This window comes from Bubalus bubalis, chromosome 5 (genome assembly GCF_019923935.1).
Source record: "Bubalus bubalis isolate 160015118507 breed Murrah chromosome 5, NDDB_SH_1, whole genome shotgun sequence".
NCBI lineage: Eukaryota > Metazoa > Chordata > Mammalia > Artiodactyla > Bovidae > Bubalus > Bubalus bubalis.
In genome coordinates, this window is record NC_059161.1 from 5,178,565 (window position 1) to 5,199,069 (window position 20,505).

Consider the following 20,505-nt stretch of genomic DNA (forward strand, 5'->3'; position numbering starts at 1 on the left):
ATATTTAAGCCCCTTGAAGGTTACTTTAGCCAGGGCAGAAGGGGATTACAAGAGTAGGGGGAGGTGTGTCAAAAATGGCTACCTGTTTCTTTGTCTAATTATCTGTGATCAGAAGCAGCTATTAGTGATAAGAACACAGATCCTCATATCTGGAGGACAGGGTCCTTTTTGGACACCTTGGCTCCCACAAGCAACTTGTAAGCTGCTCTGGGAACACATGCAGAGAACCCCACCACATGGCTATGGATGAGGATGGGTAGCTACCACCGTGCTAAGGTAAGAGTTGAAACGCACCAAAATAAGACAATTTACCTAAGTCTTCACTTGAACATTGTAAACCATCAACAGAAGTCAGAGTTCCAAAATAGTGACATCAGGCAGATTCTACCCGTGCAATTGTTATCAAGGTGGGGAGACAGATTCCTGATGCCTCTTAAATTGCCATCATACCAGAAATAAACATTATAATCTAGAATCAATGAATGAGTCTTGTAGAAGAGTCAGCTGGAAGCAGATAGGGTATATTTAACTTAATCAATTAGAAATAAAGGAATATTCAGTGAGTATTTATAGAGAGAGACCCTGCTAGGTACTTTGAGGAATGCCAAAAGTTTAATACATAGATTCTTCCTAAAGAGGTTGTATCCTTCTTGAGAAATACAGCATATACAGAGAGGCATCAAAGCATAATAGCAAGTGAGAAGAAGTATCAAATACATAGAATCACTCACAATCATTACAGTGAACTTCCAGAAGGAGGAGAGCGTATTGTGAATTTAAATCATCAGAAAAGATTTCATCAAGTAGGAGTATTCCTGTGCTACTCCTAGGAAGGTGAAGACATACCTCGGAGATATTACAGGTTCAGTTCCAGACCACTGCAGTAGAGCAAGTCAAATGAATTTTTTACCTATGTTTACACTATACCATAGTCTACTAAGTATGTAATGGAATTATGTCTAAAAAATGTACCTACCTTAATTTTAAAATGGCATATTGCCAAAATTGTTAGGGCTTCCCTGGTGACTCAGATGGTAAAGAATCTGCCTGCAATGTGGGAGACCCAGGTTCAATCCCTGGGTTGGGAAGATCCCTGGAGAAGGGAATGGTCATAATCTGAACCTTCAGTGAGTCATGGTAGTAACATTAAATACCGTTGATCACAGATGACCACAACAAATATAATAATAGTAATAAAGTTTTAAATATGTGATATTTATCAAAATGTGACAAGAGAAATAAAGTGAGCAAACATTGTTGGGAAAATGGCACAAATAAACTTGCTTGATGCAGGGTTGCCACACACCTTTAGTTTGTTAAAATCTCAAAAAGTTAAGAGCAATAAAATAAGGTGGGTTTGTATTCTGACCTTAAAAAAATATTAATATAAGTTAAAATTTACCCAGTACTCACTATGTGCCAGAGACTAACTCATCCAATCCTCAGAACAATCACACGAGTTTTGTAGGGGAAGCTTTAAGGAAGCATTAAGGGATTTCCCAGAGAAGGATATGGCAACCCACTCCAGTATTCTTGCCTAGAGAATCCCGTGGACAGAGGAGCCTGGTGGGCTGCTGTCCATGGGGTCGCACAGAGTTGGACACAACTGAAGCGACTTAGCAGCAGCAGCAGCAGCAGCAAGGGATTTCCCAAGCTCAAAGCAGTCATGGAGCTGGAACTTGAATCCAGGCGGGCAAGTTCTAGGGCCTCGATCTCTCTGCTCAGCCCTTACTGAGCAAAATGGTGTGAGCAAAGAGTAGAAGTCAGTGTGTAATACACTTGCCAGAGGGAGCAGAGGGGCTGTACTGACCAGTGTGACAGTAATTTACACATTTTACTGTAGGCCAAAGTGGGTCCACATGCAGAAACTCTTTGATTGAGTTGCAGATTTAGGACATCCATTATATTAAGAAATTTCTCACTCAAATTACTATAGTACAGAAAAACCATCATATAAAACATTTTTGATTATTATATACATCTTGTAATTGCTTAAAGGACATGCTAACTTTTTTCTCTCATTTAGTTTTTATCTGATTGGAGCAAAAATTATATATTGTGAAATTTCTGGAGATAATGTGAACTGGAGTGATAATCTCCCAATTTGTGAAAGTATGTATGTCTTCTCTTTAGAATATAGAGCAGCAGTTCTCAAACTTTATGACTTATTTATGCTTTTAAATTAACATAGACACCAAAGAACTTCTCTTCATATGGATTATGTCAATTGATATTTATTATATTGCAATTAAAAATGAAAAGTTTTAAAAATAATTATTAATTCATTTTTAAGAAGTGTTAGCTGCAATACATATAAATATACATATATACATATTTTTATGAAAAGTCAAGATTTTCCAAAACAAATAGTAGGAATTGTGTCATTGTTTTATATTTTTGCAAGTTACTTCAATATCTGGTTTAACAGCTGTATATGAAAAATTTAACCATACATCATCGGAATGAAAGTGAAAAATGATAGTAATACTCCATATTAATGTGAACAACCAATTTGTGATTGGAGATATTTATAAATCATAAAGTATTTTTCAGTTAGCACTGAGTTACCTTTTTAATCACAAGTATATTTTAGCATTAAATTGTCAGCATCTTTCATGATGATAAGAGCAAAACTTAGCATGGCCTTGTAGATAAATATGTATTTCATATTTCAGAAAATAAGTTTTTTCTACATTAATGGCTTGAATTTGGGATAATTCATATTCATATAGAGGCTTTCTTCTAAACAGATATTGAATTCAAAACTGGAGTATATTAATCACATGTTAATGAATTATATGAAGGCAATTCATAGGACTTTGCTAATACTGTCTTAATATTTTACTTTTACTTCATGTCCTTTTTCCTCCCTTTTTAAGTAATTCTGTGTGCAGCACCTGGAAATATAACAAATGGAAGATTCACCCAGTATAAGGAAGTATATCAATATAGTGAAGTAGTAATATATAGGTGTAATCCTTCTAATGGACCAGATGAATATTCTCTTATTGGAGAAACCACCCTTATTTGTGTTGATCATAACAGATGGAGCAGTGACCCACCAGAGTGTAAAGGTAATAATATTTCCATGTATTTCCTCCTGAATCTAAATACTGTGGAAACACTTCAAAAATATGTTTATCTACAAGTAAACAAAAGATTCCCATGTAATTGCTCCTCCTGCTAAATTGACCTCTAATTTAATTTAATATTACTCAAATCAAATTTAAAAAGTTCTAATTGTAGAGTTCCCCACCAGTCACTCAACATGTTCTTGGCATTTCAACTTATATATCATGAACTACTGTGTATATGCATGAGCTAGAACTTTTGGATTTGTTGTTGTTGTTGTTGTTTGTTTGCAAGCATCAGAAAACTCAACACACTGTGGCTTAAAAAACAAGAAAGTTTTATCTTTAATATGAAATACTTATGTTGGAAAAACAGAAAAGTTTGAAATCAGTCATCTATGTTTCTACCATTAGAAATTTAAAAAGAAGAGCAAATTAAATCTAAAATAAGAAAACAAAAGGAAATAATAAAATTGGAGAGCCATCAAATTGAAAAGAGAAACAAAACAGAGATAAAGAAATCAGCCTGGTTTTTGGAGAATATGGATAAAATAGATAAATCCATAGACAGTCTGACAGGAAAACAAAGACAAAATCACCGATATCAAGATTGAAAAGAAGAACATCAAAAAATATCCTATAGACGTTTAAAGAATAATAATGAGTCCAAAAGACTGTTCTATACATCTATGTCTCTTTTGCTGTCTCGCATACAGGGTTATCATTACCATCTTTCTAAATTCCATATATATGTGTTAGTATGCTGTATTGGTGTTTTTCTTTCTGGCTTACTTCACTCTGTATAATCAGCTCCAGTTTCATCCACCTCATTAGAACTGATTCAAATGTATTCTTTTTAATGGCTGAGTGATACTCCATTGTGTATATGTACCACAGCTTTCTTATCCATTCATCTGCTGATGGACATCTAGGTTGCTTCCATGTCCTGGCTATTATAAACAGTGCTGCGATGAACATTGGGGTACATGTGTCTCTTTCAATTCTGGTTTCCTCGGTGTGTATGCCCAGCAGTGGGATTTCTGGGTCATAAGGCAGTTCTATTTCCAGTTTTTTAAGGAATCTCCACACTGTTCTCCATAGTGGCTGTACTAGTTTGCATTCCCACCAACAGTGTAAGAGGGTTCCCTTTTCTCCACATCCTCTCCAGCATTTATTGCTTGTAGACTTTTGGATCACAGCCATTCTGACTGGCGTGAAATGGTACCTCATAGTGGTTTTGATTTGCATTTCTCTGATAATGAGTGATGTTGAGCATCTTTTCATGTGTTTGTTAGCCATCTGTATGTCTTCTTTGGAGAAATGTCTATTTAGTTCTTTGGCCCATTATTTGATTGGGTCGTTTATTTCTCTGGAATTGAGCTGCAGGAGTTGCTTGTATATTTTTGAGATTAGTTGTTTGTCAGTTGCTTCATTTGCTATTATTTTCTCCCATTCTGAAGGCTTTCTTTTCACCTTGCTTATAGTTTCTTTTGTTGTGTAGAAGCTTTTACTTTTGATTAGATCCCATTTGTTTATTTTTGCTTTTATTTCCAATATTCTGGGAGGTGGGTCATAGAAGATCCTGCTGTGGTTTATGTCAGAGAGTGTTTTGCCTATGTTCTCCTCTAAGAGTTTTATAGTTTCTGGTCTTAGGACTCTGTGGGAGAGGGAGGTGGGGGGGATGATTTGGGAGAATGGCATTGAAACATGTATAGTATCATATAAGAAATGAATCGCCAGTCCAGGTTTGATGCAGGATACAGGATGCTTGGGGCTAGTGCACTGGGATGACCCAGAGGGATGGTATGGGGAGGGAAGTGGGAGGGGGTTTCAGAATTGGGAATACGTGTACACCCGTAGCAGATTCATGCTGATGTATGGCAAAACCAATACAATATTGTAAAGTAATTAGCCTCTAATTAAAATAAATAAATTTAAATTAAAAAAAAAGAATAATAAGGAAAAAAACAAACCACTATATGCCTATAAATTTGACAACTTAAACCTTCTCACAAAGAGTACTGCAAACCGTGTACCCTTACTGGTGAACTCTACCAAACATTTAAGCAATAAATAATGGCAGTTCTACACAAAGCCACTGGGCCTCCCCAGTGGCTCAGCAGTAAAGAATCTACCTGGATTGCAGAAGTGTCAGGGGCCACGGGTTCCATCCCTGGGTTGGGAAGATCCCCTTGAGGAGGACTGGCAACTCACTCTAGTATTCTTGCCTGGAGAATCCTATGGACAAAGGAGCCTGAGGGGCTACAGTCCATAGGGTCACAAAGAGTTGGACACGACTGAAATGACTTAGCATGCACACACACACACACACACACAAACACAAAGCCTTAAAAAAATACAAGAGGAGAGAATCTTTCACAATTCATTTCAAGGACAGCATTGCCCTGATGCAAAAACCAGATGTACAACATAATGATTCCACATTTACATACATAACAAGATGATCACCATGATGTCTAGTTCCCATCTGTCACCATTTAAAATAAGTACAGAATTGTTGACTGTATTGTCTAGTCTGTGTATCATAACCTCATAACTTAATTTATTTTATAACTAGAAGATTTTGCATTTTAATCCACTTATTTTCCTCCTCTTTCCAGCCACCTCCTCTCTGCCAATCACTAGTTCTCTGTATTCATGAATCTGTTTCCTTTTTGTTTTATTAGTTTATTTTTTTTATTTTGTAGATCCCACATATAACTGAAATCACATTGTGTTTCTCTGACTGACTTATTTCACATTGCATAAGTGGACATCCCACTATGTCCATCATCGCTGTTGCAAGTGGCAAGATTTCATTCTTTTTATGACGAGGTAATACTCCATTTTATATGTACCATATCTTCTTTATTCATTATTCTATCAGGACACTTAGGTTGCTTTCATATCTTCAGTTCAGTTCAGTTCAGTCGCTCAGTTGTGTCCGACTCTTTGCAACCCCATGAATCGCAGCATGCCAGGCCTCCCTGTCCATCACCAACTCCCGGAGTTCACTCAGACTCAGGTCCGTCGAGTCAATGATGCCATCCAGCCATCTCATCCTCTGTCGTCCTCTTCTCCTCCTGCCCCCAATCCCTCCCAGCATCAGAGTCTTTTCCAATGAGTCAACTCTTCGCATGAGGTGGCCAAAGTACTGGAGTTTCAGCTTTAGCATCATTCCTTCCAAAGAAATCCCAGGGCTGATCTCCTTCAGAATGGACTGGTTGTTCTCAAGAGTCTTCTCATATCTTAGGTATTGAAAAAAAAAAAAAAAATGCTGTAATGAAAAAAGGGCTGCACAAATCTTTTCGAATTAGTGTTTTGTTTTCTTTGGGTTAGTACCCAGAAGTAAAATTGCTGGATCCATAGTTCTATTTTCCTCAGTCTTTGGCTCATTTTATTTATTCCTATAGAGTATCTTTTGAAGCAAAATTTAGCTATTCTTTAAATGTGTAATAGAATTCATCTGCAAACCCACAGAGTCCTAGATTTTGTTTGCTGGAAATTATTTACTAATTCAATTTCATCACTAGTAATTGTTCTATCCCCATTTTCTATTTGGAGACGGCAATGGCTCCCCACTCCAGTACTCTTGCCTGGAAAATCCCATGGACGGGGGAGCCTGGTAGGCTGTAGCCCAAGGGGTCGCTAAGAGTCGGACACGACTGAGCGACTTCACTTTCACTTTTCACTTTCATGCATTGGAGAAGGAAATGGCAACCCACTCCAGTGTTCTTGCCTGGAGAATTCCAGAAACGGGGGAGCCTGGTGGGCTGCCGTCTATGGGGTCGCACAGAGTCGGACACGACTGAAGCGACTTAGCAGCAGGAGCAGCAGCAGCAGCATTTTCTATTTCTTCTTGACTCAGCATTAGCAGATAATATCTTTTTAGGAATTTATCCACTTATTCCAGGTTTTCCAATTTTGGATATATAATTATTCACAGTATTCTCTTATGATCCTTTGTATTTCTGTGATATTGATAGTAACTTCTCTCTTATTTTTTATTTATTCGGATCCTTTCTTTTGTTTCTTGATGAGTATGGCTATATGTTTGTCAATTTTATCTTTTCAATGAACCAACTCTTATTTTCACTGATTTTCAGTCTCAATTTCATTTATTTCCACTCTTTTCTTTATTATTTTAACCTTCCACAAACTTGCAGAGAGGGTTGTTCTATTTTTTGTATATAGGTGTAAATTTAGATTGTTTACTTGAGATTATTCTTGTTCTTAAGGTAGGCCTGTATGGCTACAAATTTCTGTCTTAGAACTGTTTTTCCTGTGTTACATAGATTTGGAATGGATTGTCTCTATGTTTGTTAGTCTTAAGATATCTTTTAATTCCTTTTTAATTTCTTCAGTCAACTACTGATCATTTAGAAACATGTTTCTTTCGGTCTCCATGTGTTTTTAGCCATTTTTCTTCTGGTGGTTGATTTGTAGTTTCATACTATCATGGCTGGAAGAGGTGTTGGACCACAGATTCAAATGTAAAACCTAAACTGTAAGACTTATGAGAAGACAGAAAATATTTGTGAGTTAGCAGAGATTTCTTCAAAAACCTTAAAAGCATTATTCTTTAAAGAAAAAAAAAACAAAAAAAAGACTGGATTTCTTAAAAACTGAGAACTTCTCTCAAACACACTGTTTGAAGAAAGAAAAAACTTATCATAGACTGGGAGAAAATATTTGTCAGGAACATTTCTGAATGGACTTCTAGCTATGATGTATAAAGAACTCTCAAGACACAATAAGAAGAAAGCAGCCCAGTTTACAAAAAAAGGGGTAACATATTTGGATAGAATTTTTCCCACTGAAGAAGAATGTGGATGTTAAAAAAAAGTACATGAAACATTGCTCAGTATCATTAGTAATAACAGAAATGTAGTTTAAAACCATGATGAGAAACCACTAAGAACTTATTAGAATGCATGAAATTTTAAAGAAAAAATTAACAATTGCATGTTTTGGTGAGGATATGTTATATTTGGGAATCTGATAACACTGCTGATGAGAATGCAAGTGGTATGACCATTTGGAACACAATTTAGCAACTTCTCTTACAATTAAACGTACACTTAAGGTATAATTCAGCTACTCAGGGTAACATGATAACATGTGCACATAAAATCTGCATGAGAATATTCATAGTATCCTTAGTTATAATCACCCTATACTGGAAACAACTCTTACGTCCTTGAACTGGTAAATGGAGGAACATCATTGGTACATACAGATAGTTATAATACTCTGCAGGAAAGGATGATGAGCTTTTAATTCAGACAACAGGAATGAATCTGAAATGCATTGTCCTAAGTAATTCAAACTCAGAGGATGACATTCTGGAAAAGCGACACTATTGTAGTCGCTCAGTTGTGTCCGACTCTATGAGACCCCATGGACTGCAGCACACTAGGCTTCCCTGTCCTTCACCGTCTTCTGGAGCTCGCTCAGACTCATGTCCATTGAGTCAGTGATGCTGTTCAATCATCTTGTCCTCTGTTGTCCGTCCCCTATTCGGCCTGCCTTCAATCTTTCTGAGCATCAAGGTTGTTTCCAGTGAGCCGGCGCTTTGCATCAGGTGGCCAAAGTATTGAGCTTCAGCTTCAGCATCAGTCCTTCAAATGAATATTCAGGATTGAGTTCTTTAGGATGACTGGTTTGATCTCTTTGCTGTCCAAAGGACTCTCAAGAGTCTATTCCAACACCATACAGTTCAAAAGCATAATTCTTTGGTGCTCAGCCTTTTTTATGGTCCAACTCTCACATCTATATATGACTACTGGAAAAACCATACCTTTGACAGACGGACCTTTGTTGCAAAGTAATGTCTCTGCTTTTTAATACATGGTCTAAGTGTGTCATAACTTTTCTTCCAAGGAGGAGCATCTTTTAATTTCATGGCTGCAGTCACCATCTGCAGTGATTTTGGAGCCCAAGAAGATAAATCCCATCACTGTTTCCATTGTTTCTCCATCTATTTGCCATAAAGTGATGGGACCGGATGCCATGATGTTCATTTTATGCGTTTATTTATGCGTTCATTTATTGAGTTTTAAGCCATTTTTTTCACTCTTCTCTTTCACCTTCATCAAGAGGCTCTTTGGTTCCTCTTTACTTTCTGCCTTAAGGGTGGTATCATCTGGATATCTGAGGTTATTGATATTTCTCCCAGCAATCTTGATTCCAGTTTGTGCTTCATTCAGCCCAGCATTTCTCATGATATCCTCTGTATATAAATTAAATGAGCACGGTGATAATATACAGCCTCGACGTACTCCTTTTCCTATTTGGAACCAGTCTGTTGTTCCATGTCCAGTTCTAACTGTTCCTCTTTGACCTGTATGCAGGTTTCTCAGGAGGCAGGTAAGGTGGTCTGGTATTCCCATCTCTTTAAGAATTTTTCACACTTTGTTGTGATCCATACAGTCAAAGGCTTTGATGTAGACAATAAAGCAGAAGTAGATGTTTTTCTGGAACTTTTGTACTTTTTCAATGATCCAATGGATCTTTGCAATTTGATCACTGTTTCATTTGCCTTTTCTAAATCCGGCTTGAACATCTGGAAGTTCTCAGTTCATGTACTGTTGAAGGCTCACTTGGAGAATAATGAGCATTACTTTGCTAGCCTGTGAAATGAGTACAATTGTGCATCAATTTGAACATTCTTTGGCATTTCCCTTCTTTGGTATTGGAATGAAAACTGACCTTTTCCAGTCCTGTGGCCACTGCTGAGTTTTCCAAAATTTGCTGGCATATTGAGTGCAGCACTTAACAGCATCATCTTTTAGTATTTGAAAGAGCTCAACTGGAATTCCATCACCTCCACTAGCTTTGTTCGAAGTGATGCTTCCTAAAGCCCACTTCACTTCACACTCCAAGATGTCTAGCTCTAGGTGAGTGATCACACCATCATGATTATCTGGGTCATTAAGATCTTTTAAGTACAGGTCTTCTGTGTATTCTTGCCACCTCTTCTTAATATCTTCTGCTTCTGTTAGGTCCATACTGTTTCTGTCCTTTATTGTGCCCATCTTTGCATGAAATGTTCCCTTGGTATCTCTAATTTTCTTGAAGAGATCTCTAGTCTTTTCCATTCTACTGTTTTCCTCTATTTCTTTGCACTGATCATGAGGAAGGCTTTCTTATCTCTCCTTGCTAGTCTTTGGAACTCTGCATATAGATGGGTATATCTTTCCTTTTCTCCTTTGCTTTTTGCTTCTCTTCTTTTCTCAGCTATTTGTAAGGCCTCCTCAGACAGCCATTTTGCCTTTTTGCATTTCTTTTCCTTGGGGATGGTTTTGATCACCACCTCCTGTACAATGTCATGAACTGTAGTTCTTCAGGCACTCTGTCTATCACATATGATTCCTTGAATCTATTTGTCAGCTCCACTGTATAATTGTAAGGTATTTGATTTAGGTCATACCTTAATGACCTAGTGGTTTTCCCTACTTTCTTCAATTTAGGTTTGAATTTTGCAATAAGGAGTTCATGACCTGAGCCACAGTCCGCTCCTGGTCTTTTTTTTTTTTTTTTTTGCTGACTGTACAGAGCTTCTCCATCTTTGGCTGCAAATAATATAATCAATCAGTATTGACTATCTGTTGATGTCCATGTGTAGAGTCATCTCTTGTGTTGTTGGAAGAGGGTGTTTGCCATGACCAGTGCGTTCTCTTGGCCAAACTCTGTTAGACTTTGCCCTGCTTCATTCTGTACTCCAAGCCCAAGCTTGCCTGTTACTCTAGGTATCTCTTGACTGCCTACTTTTGCATTCCAGTCCCCTGTGATGAAAAGGACATATCTTTTTTTGGTGTTAGTTCTAGAAGGTCTTGTAGGTCTTCATAGAACCATTCAACTTCAGCTTCTTCGGCATTAGTGGTTGGGGCATAGACTTGGATTACTGTGATATTGAATGGTTTGCCTTGGAAACGAACAGAGATCATTCTGTCATTTTTGAGATTGCATCCAAGTACTGCATTTCAGACTCTTTTGTTGACTATGAGAACTACTCCATTTCTTCTAAGAGATTCTTGCCCACAGTAGTAGATATAATGTTCTTCTGAATTAAATTTGCCCATTCCAGTCCATTTTAGTTCACTGATTCCTAAATTGTCGATGTTCACTCTTGCCATCTTCTGTTTGACCACTTCCAATTTACCTTGATCATGCACCTAACATTCCAGGTTCCTATGCAGTATTGTTCTTACAGCATCGGACTTCACTTTCAGCACCAGTCACATCCACTACTGGGCCTTGTTTCTGTTTTGCCTCAGCCTCTTCATTCCTTCTGGAGCTATTTCTGTTTTTCTCCAGTAGCATATTGGGCACCTGATGACCAAACAACACTATAGGGATTGAAATTGATTAGTAGTAGGCTGGTTGAGGAAGGCAGAGTTGTTGGTGGGCATTGTTTACAAAGTGGCATGAGGAAATTTGGGGGGAGCGGTATGGAAACTTTCTATGTCTTTATTGTATTGTTAATACATGATTATTTGCATGTATTAAACAGCAAGCAGTTGTACACTTTTACTATTTAACTGTATGTAATACAGTTAAAACTCAACATTCAGAAAACTAAGATCATGGCATCTGGCCCCATCATTTCATGGGAAATAGATGGGAAACAATGGAAACAGTGAAAGAATTTATTTTGGGGGCTCCAAAATCACTGCACATGGTGACTGCAGCCATGAAATTAAAAGACGCTTGCTCCTTGGAAGAAAAGCTATGACAAACCTAGACGGCATATTAAAAAGCAGAGACATTACTTTGCCAACAAAGGTCCATCTAGTCAAAGCTATGGTTTTTCCAGTAGTATGTATGGATGTGAGAGTTGGACTATAAAGAAGACTGAGCACAGAAAAATTGATGCTTTTGAACTGTGGTGTTGGAGAAGATTCTTGAGAGTCCCTTGGACTGCAAGGAGAAGCAACCAGTCCATCCTAAAGGAAATTAGTCCTGAATATTCATTGGAATGGAGAATGCAATGCAACCCACTCCAGTACTCTTGCCTGGAAAGTCCCATGAATGGAGGAGCCTGGTGGGCTGCAGTCCATGGGGTAGTAAAGAGTCGGACACGACTGAGCGACTTCCCTTTCACTTTTCACTTGCTTGCATTGGAGAAGGAAACGGCAACCCACTCCAGTGTTCTTGCCTGGAGAATCCCAGGGACAGGGGAGCCTGGTGGGCTGCTGTCTATGGGGTCGCACAGAGTCGGACACAACTGAAGCAACTTAGCAGCAGCAGCATTCGTTGGAAAGACTGATGCTGAAGCTGAAAGTCCAATATTTTGGCCACCTGATGTGAAGAACTGACTCATTGGAAAAGACCCTGATGCTGGAAAAGATTGAGAGCATGAGGAGAGGGGGATGACAGAGGATGAGATGGTTGGATGGCATCACAGACTCAATGGGCATGAGTTAGTTTGTGTAAGCTCTGGGAGTTGGTGATGGACAGGGACGTCTGGCGTGCTGCAGTCCAAGGAGTCACAAAGAGTCGGACATGACTCAGCAACTGAACTGAAACCTAACTTAAACAAAATCATTAGCACAAGTATCAGCAGTGTTGCACAACAGAGAAAATATTAGTGAACCTGAAATCAATACAAATGTAACCTGATTTCAAAAGAAATATTACATGAGAGAGAGAGAAATGTATACACCTGTGGAAGAGTAGCAAGCAGTAAACGTACATGTAATTGGAGTGTCATAGAAAAAGTACAGTATAGACACTTATTTGTAAACTCAGCAGTGGCCACAGGACTGGAAAAGGTCAGTTTTCATTCCAATCCCAAAGAAAGGCAATGCCAAAGAACGCTCAAACTACCACACAATTGCACTCATCTCACACGCTAGTAAAGTAATGCTCAAAATTCTCCAAGCCAGGCTCCAGCAATATGTGAACCGTGAACTTCCTGACATTCAAGCTGGTTTTAGAAAAGGCAGAAGAACCAGAGATCAAATTGCCAACATCCGCTGGATCATGGAAAAAGCAAGAGAGTTCCAGAAAAATATCTATTTCTGCTTTATTGACTATGCCAAAGCCTTTGACTGTGTGGATCACAATAAACTGTGGAAAATTCTGAAAGAGATGGGCATACCAGACCACCTGACCTGCCTCTTGAGAAATTTGTATGCAGGTCAGGAAGCAACAGTTAGAACTGGACATGGAACAACAGACTGGTTCCAAATAGGAAAAGGAGTACATCAAGGTTGTATATTGTCATCCTGTTTATTTAACTTATATGCAGAATACATCATGAGAAATGCTGGACTGGAAGAAGCACAAGCTGGAATCAAGATTGCTGGGAGAAATATCAATAACCTCAGATATGCAGATGACACCACCCTTATGGAAGAAAGTGAAGAGGAACTAAAAAGCCTTTTGATGAAGGTGAAAGTGGAGAGTGAAAAAGTTGACTTAAAGCTCAACATTCAGAAAACGAAGATCATGGCATCTGGTCCCACCACTTCATGGGAAATAGATGGGGAAACAGTGGAAACAGTGTCAGACTTTATTTTGGGGGGCTCCAAAATCACTGCAGATGGTGACTGCAGCCATGAAATTAAAAGACACTTACTCCTTGGAAGGAAAGTTATGACCAACCTAGATAGCATATTCAAAAGCAGAGACATTACTTTGCCAACAAACGTTCATCTAGTCAAGGCTATGGTTTTTCCTGTGGTCATGTATGGATGTGAGAGTTGGACTGTGAAGAAGGCTGAGTGCCGAAGAATTGATGCTTTTGAACTGTGGTGTTGGAGAAGACTCTTGAGAGTCCCTTGGACTGCAAGGAGATCCAACCAGTCCATTCTGAAGGAGATCAGCCCTGGGATTTCTTTGGAAAGAATGATGGTAAAGCTGAAACTCCAGTACTTTGGCCACCTCATGCGAAGAGTTGACTCATTGGAAAAGACTCTGATGCTGGGCGGGATTGGGGGCAGGAGGAGAAGGGGACGACAGAGGATGAGATGACTGGATGGCATCACTGACTCGATGGACGTGAGTCTGAGTGAACTCCGGGAGTTTGTGATGGACAGGGAGGCCTGGCGTGCTGTGATCATGGGGTCGCGAAGAGTCAGACATGACTGAGAGACTGATCTGATCTGATCTGATCTGATAGTTGCTTTATAATGTTGTGTTAGTTTCTAATGTATGGCAATGTGAATCAGATGTATATATATCTATATATACACACACACATATATATCCACTATTTTTCAGGTATTCTTCCCATTTACATCACCCAGAGCATTGAGTAGAGTTCCCTTTGTTATACAGTAGTCTCTCATTAGTTATCTATTGTATGCATAGTAGAGTATATATGTCAATCCCAATCTCTCAATTCATCCCACCCCTGTTTTCCCTCTGGTAAGTTTGTTCTCTATTTATTTTTTATTCTCTATTTATTTTATTCTGTATTATTTGAATTTGAACCACAACATTCACCCCAGAGATCCACCCCAGGGAATTTATTGACCCTAGCAGGATAAATAAATTCTAAAAATGTACCATGGAATCCCCATTAAACTAAAAACAAAAGAAAAAGCTGCCAGTAAGAGAGGAAAAGAGCATGCTACATTCTTCCTTCCCCACCTGAAAGAAAGAGTAACAGCTGACTCCTCTCAAGACACTGTGAAGAACAAAAGACAATAACTTCTGTTAATGTGCAGACAGAATACCCTAGAATTCCCTCTCAAGGAGAAACCTTTCAAAACTGAAGCTGAAATAAACGAAAACCGTTTCAGATAAAGACGAGCTAAGAGAATTTGTCATTAGACCACCTGAACTAAAAGAATTGATGAGTTCTCCTGGCTGAACAAAAATTATACCTAGTGAAAATTCAGATCCACAGGAAAGGAGAAAACATCTTTCTGGCTTAAAAGGCTATATTTCTGGCCCTCGTCTATTGCTCAGATTAATCTCATAAAATGTTCTCTTGAACTCACTTCCCTGCCCAGTGTTTTTTCAGATTTGTTTTGTTTCCAACTTCTGCAAAACCCATTAGTAGATCTGAAGTCAATCTAGAGGGCCCTTTAATTTACTTCTGGAGAGGTAGATAGAATGGAATATACCACAGTACACTGTTGTGAGTGCTAAATATTAGCTTCTAGCGTTATCTCAGGCATATGTGTTTGCATACAGGTTTAACACTTAAAATGTGTTTTAAAACTTAAAACGTGTTGATCTCTGGGTTTACAATCCAAAAGGCTTGGAAAACACTGCCCTAACTCTACTGACCTTTGTATTTCTTGAACATGTCAGTTCCTGTATGTTTTTGCCACCTGAGAACTATTTCCTTTTTTTTTTTTTTTTAATGGCTAGCTTCTTTTCAGGTTTTAAATTTGTACTCGAGTATTACCTTCTCAAAACCGTCTTTACTATCTTTCTAAAAGAACATGGTACTGTGATTAGTGTCAGCATGACCTGAAAACAATCCTAGAGCTAAAGAGCATCAAAGTCATTTTTGAACTTACCCTGAGTTTGTATCTGATAGTCAGACCTTTCGCAATACATGTCAGTACTGGAAAAAAATGTAGGAAAGCCAAAAACTATTATGATAGACTGTTTTGGTAGAAAAACATTATTAGATTTCTCTACATCTGTTTCCCTGGAATTCCAAGGCACAGAGTCTTGTGTGGTTTTATTTACTTTTTTTCAATTAACATCTTGCCTTTCATTCCTCATTTCTTCCTTTCTACTGGAAGTTATTATTTGCACTAGATATTTGGTCTTATATGAAAGCAGGCTTTCAGTAATTATGGAATTTCTCCACTTTTCAGTGGTCAAATGTGACTATCCAATCGTCGAACATGGAGCCATAGTATCAGGATTTAGAGGAAAATATTACTACAACATGCAAGTAGTATTTCAGTGTCATGATGGTTTTTACCTTCACGGGAGTAGCACAATTGTCTGTGGTGCCAGGGGGACCTGGGAGCCCGAGCTGCCAAAGTGCTCTGCTAAAGGTATGAAGGTGTCTGTTTCCTTTTTCTTAAAAGATTTTATTTTTTCCACAATAGATTTCAATGATATAGAGCAATTGGAAAGGAACAGTTTCAGTACTTTTGTCTGTTTTATATTCATTTCCATGTTACATGTTTGACTTCTAATTCACAAAGAAACTTGTTTTGATTTTCCTTTTATAGACTCTTAGCATGTTGCATACATCACACAGATGCATAAATTTCTCTTGTTCAACATCTTTACATGTAAAATGGATCGCAAACATTTTTTAGTGTAAATTAAAGTGTTAGTAGCTCAGTTGTGTCCAACTTTTTGCAACCCCATGATGGACTGTAGCCCACCAGGCTCCTCTGTCCATGGAATACTCTAAGTAAGAATACAGGAGTGGGTTGCCATTCCCTTCTCCAGGGGATCTTTCCTATCCAGGGATTGAACCTGGGTTTGCATTACAAGCAGATTCTTGACCATCTAAGCCACCAGGGAAGCCCGAATTAAAACATGTGCTGCTACTGCTAAGTCACTTCAGTCGTGTCCGACTGTATGCGACCCCATAGATGGCAGCCCACCAGGCTCCCCCGCCCCTGGGATCCTCCAGGCAAGAACACTGAAGTGGGTTGCCATTTCCCTCTCCAATGCATGAGAGTGAAAAGTGAAAGCGAAGTCACTCAGTCATGTCCAACTCTTAGTGACCCCATGGACTGCAGCCCACCAGGCTCCTCCATCCATGGGATTCTCCAGGCAAGAGTACTGGAGTGGGGTGCCATTGCCTTCTCCCAAAACATGTGCATTTTTTACCTAAATAAGTATGAAAAGCATAATTCATGTAAGTGAATATTAGTAGAAAGCAATAAATCCCAAGTAATTAAATGAGTTTATATATATTTTTTGTTTGTTTGTCTTCCAGAAGCAATTGCTACCACTACGGTGTCTGCAACTTCCAATGCCTCAGGTTTCGTAAAGTCCTGCTTATATTTGTCAATATCCTTTAAATTCCTTGTGATGTTTTAAAATCCTTTAAATGTCTGGTGATTTACACTCACTAGAACTTTAAGTAATAAAAGGAGGAAGAATGCATTTATAGCCATTTTTGCTATTATACTTAGTGAATCTAAAATTATAGGTCATAGTCCACAGATATAAACAGGTTTGTAAACTTAGGTAATTTATGTAAACTTCTTTACATACGTGTTTAATGATTGAATGCCTCCATCACTGTGTGATATTAAAGTTAACAGTGGGATGCATTTAAAGCACTGAGCACAGTGTCTGGTGTCTAGAAAGGTCTTAAAGGTAGCTCACCTAATTTACAGTTTCATTGGAGTCAATATTAATGTAGAAATCAATATTAATTAAGGTCCACGGCTTCTGTTTTTAATATGTATGTTTTCTGTGTCATCAACATTGATAATTTATTCATTTTAAAAGTGATCTGTTGACATCTGTACAGGATATCATCTGGGTTCAGGAATGTTTCATTTTCCTGCCAACAGCCAGTTTGGTTCTTTTTATAGAGTACAATTTTAACTGGGAAATTTCTACTGTCTCCAGAACAAGATTTGTATTTCTACTCCTGATCCCAACCTACCCACCTCATACAATTATTTTTTTCTCTTTACTGGCTTTTATTTATTTATTTATTGGCAACAGAAAGGGAATTGCATAACAATGGAAGGGCAGCAAAAGTCCTTATTTGTGGAAATGAAATGGAGGATCTCTGGCAGGGTTTACTGAGCAGCCGCTCTGCCTAAGACTTGAGAGACTATTTTGATACGGTGAAAGGAATTATCTTCCTGCATCCAGGATGTTATCTTTGGCTTCTTCTTTTTGGATGCAACAGAAGCAAGAGAACAGTGGCAAGAGCATTAGCCTGAGCAGACCGCTCTGCTTACTCAAGTAACATCATTTCAGTGGTTTCTAGTTTCTCACTGTTGAATGACTCAAACAAATGCCAATCACTGCCTTCCAATTTGTGTACTTCCTATTGTCCTGTAATTTTAAGGGCTGAGGGGACTTATTCATATTAGGATGGTAATTAGAACACCTTTTTATAATTCCTGTAAATCAGGTACTCCGTAACTTCCTCGAGTACCTTGGGGGTGCCGTGAAGTTCTGTGGAGAAAGCAGTGTCTATGGATGATACATAAAGACTGCATATGAAATCTACACTCGCTGACCCAGTCATGTTTGCTCACGTGGCCCTAGTGGGAGCGGGCACTGTGGTGTGTTATCTTATGGATGCACTCTTCTGAGAGTTGTATGTTATGCTTATGGATGCGCTCTTCTGAGAGTTGTATGTTATGCTTATGGATGCGCTCTTCTGAGACTTGTATGTTATCTTATTGATGCGTTCTTTTGAGAGTTGACCATAAGCATCTCATAACGATTTTCTAAAACATGTATTCAGTTTAGCACTGGAAATAACAGGAGAATTGTGAGGACAAGTTTATACAGGTGATAAACTGTAGGGATTTTGTTTTAAATGTCATAAATCAAAGTTCCTTATGAGGTTTTCAATCATTTTTCATCAGTAAGAGAGTATGAAGAGCATCATTAGTGACATATAATGTTGATAAGATAGATCTAATTATGTGAATGTGAAAAAATTGGGGCAAATACGAAGTGAAAAACTAAGAATACAAATTATGTAATATGACACTGTGTGGGTGGTGTTTTTTTAAGATTTGTGAACTTATTCTGGACACATAACTTCTATGATTTATTATTGATTAATTTCCAGGGTCTCCACTATGTAATACGGAGCCATAGTGCCTATTATTATGCATACATGCTAATGTACTTGTATAAATATATATTTAGGTTAACTCCCCAGAAATAGAATAGCACCATTTGGAAAGTATGTATATTTTCATTCTGAGAAGTAATTCATTTTGAGAAATAATTTTCTTCAAAAATGAAAATAATCAAAGTTAATTCTACAATTTTGTATTGATGAGACTGGTGAATTGAATCAAAATTAACTTTTCCAGGTCCTCAAACAACTACAGCTCCAGAGTCAAGTCCTACAGATTCAGTGCCTCTTTATCTTGCCAACATTGTTTAGAACTTAATAAGATGATGGGTGAAAAGTAATGTCATGTACTAATTGTATATTGAAATTATCAGTGAAGCTGAAATTTTTTGGTTTGCAGTCACTTATATTGGTCTTTTGTTCACTTTTCTATGTGATTTCTGAAATATTTTTCATGTTGATTTAACAAAGCTCATTATAAGTTAAAATCCTTTTATCAGGAAGCAGAATTTTTCTCTAGTTTGTCATTATTAAAAGTCAGGTTTCTTTGAAGATTTTACACTATTAAAAATTGATTGCTTTCTATACCTTTTAACTATATTAGTATACTAATCTGAGGGGCTTTCCAGGTGGCTCCCAGCAGTGAAGAATCCACCTGCCACTGCAGGAGATGTGAATTCAATCCCTGCGTCAGGAAGATCCCCTGGAAGAGGAAATGGCAACCCACGCCAGTATTCTTGCCTGGAAAATCCCATGGACAGAGGAACCTGGCGGGCTACAGTCCATAGTGTAGCAAAGAGCTATATACAACTGAGTGACTGAACATGCACACATACTAATGTGAATTTTTAAAATTTCAGATGTTACAAAAGCATAAATAGTGAAAATATTGGTTCTGCACTTCTTTCTCTCATCTAATTACTAAAGTTAATATCTTTATAGTTTAGGGAGTCTTTTTAATCTACCTCTATGTAAACATTCTTATTTGTGTAGATTTACATATTTGGCTTTATTCTTATCCAAAAATGTCATCATGCTGTTCATATTTTTCTGAAACTTGCACTTTTTCCACTTAATGTCTTGAATTGGAGCTGCAGTTAGATTTATTCCCATCTTTTTATATGATTTTAATATGTACCATATTTCACCTGACTTTTCTATCAGTGGTCATTTAAATGTACAGAATATTTATATTAATAGGAAGTTGGATGTGTTGATGTTTTCCCTAACGGCCAAGAGTGTTGTGTTTTTCCTATAAAAGCTCCAGGTCTTCTCCGTGCTGAAATTATGTAAACGTTGCCATCATCGTGCTTTTGTGATTGCATCAAATCATTGATTCATCTCATTTCTTTAGGGTATCTGAAATGTGGTTGGGTTTCTCTTTACTCCACTTACTTTAATCCAGTATGAAGTAGCTCCATTTGTTGAGTAAGTCCTTCTCTTTCCAGCTTTGTTGAACTGTCAGTTTTTATCACACATTAAATTCATACATGATCTGATCTTTCTGTTCCCTTGAAGTCTGCCCATTCCTGCCCCAACACCAAATCAATGCTTTGATTACAGACGATGATATGTTTTAATATCTGACAGAACACTTCCTTTTCAGATGCTCAGGCTACTCTCTGTGCTAATTCTTCTAGACCAACTTCTGTTTTATTTAACTGACAATTTTAGCTAATTTAATTGTACATTTCAGTGGCATTAAGTATATTC

At 37.9% G+C, this 20,505-nt stretch overlaps 1 protein-coding gene across 1 annotated transcript in view; it reads left to right on the forward strand.

The window, feature by feature from the left end:
* Window positions 1–17,101, forward strand: part of LOC102399908 (membrane cofactor protein) — a 37,519-nt gene extending 20,418 nt beyond the window's left edge. Inside the window, exons 4-7 of the mRNA XM_044942562.2 lie at window positions 2,027–2,112; window positions 2,880–3,074; window positions 15,860–16,045; window positions 16,948–17,101. Coding sequence (XP_044798497.2) covers window positions 2,027–2,112; window positions 2,880–3,074; window positions 15,860–16,045; window positions 16,948–17,051 — 571 coding nt within the window. The 3' untranslated portion in view covers window positions 17,052–17,101. The remainder of the gene's footprint in view (window positions 1–2,026; window positions 2,113–2,879; window positions 3,075–15,859; window positions 16,046–16,947) is intronic.
* The last annotated feature ends 3,404 nt before the right edge of the window (window positions 17,102–20,505 follow it).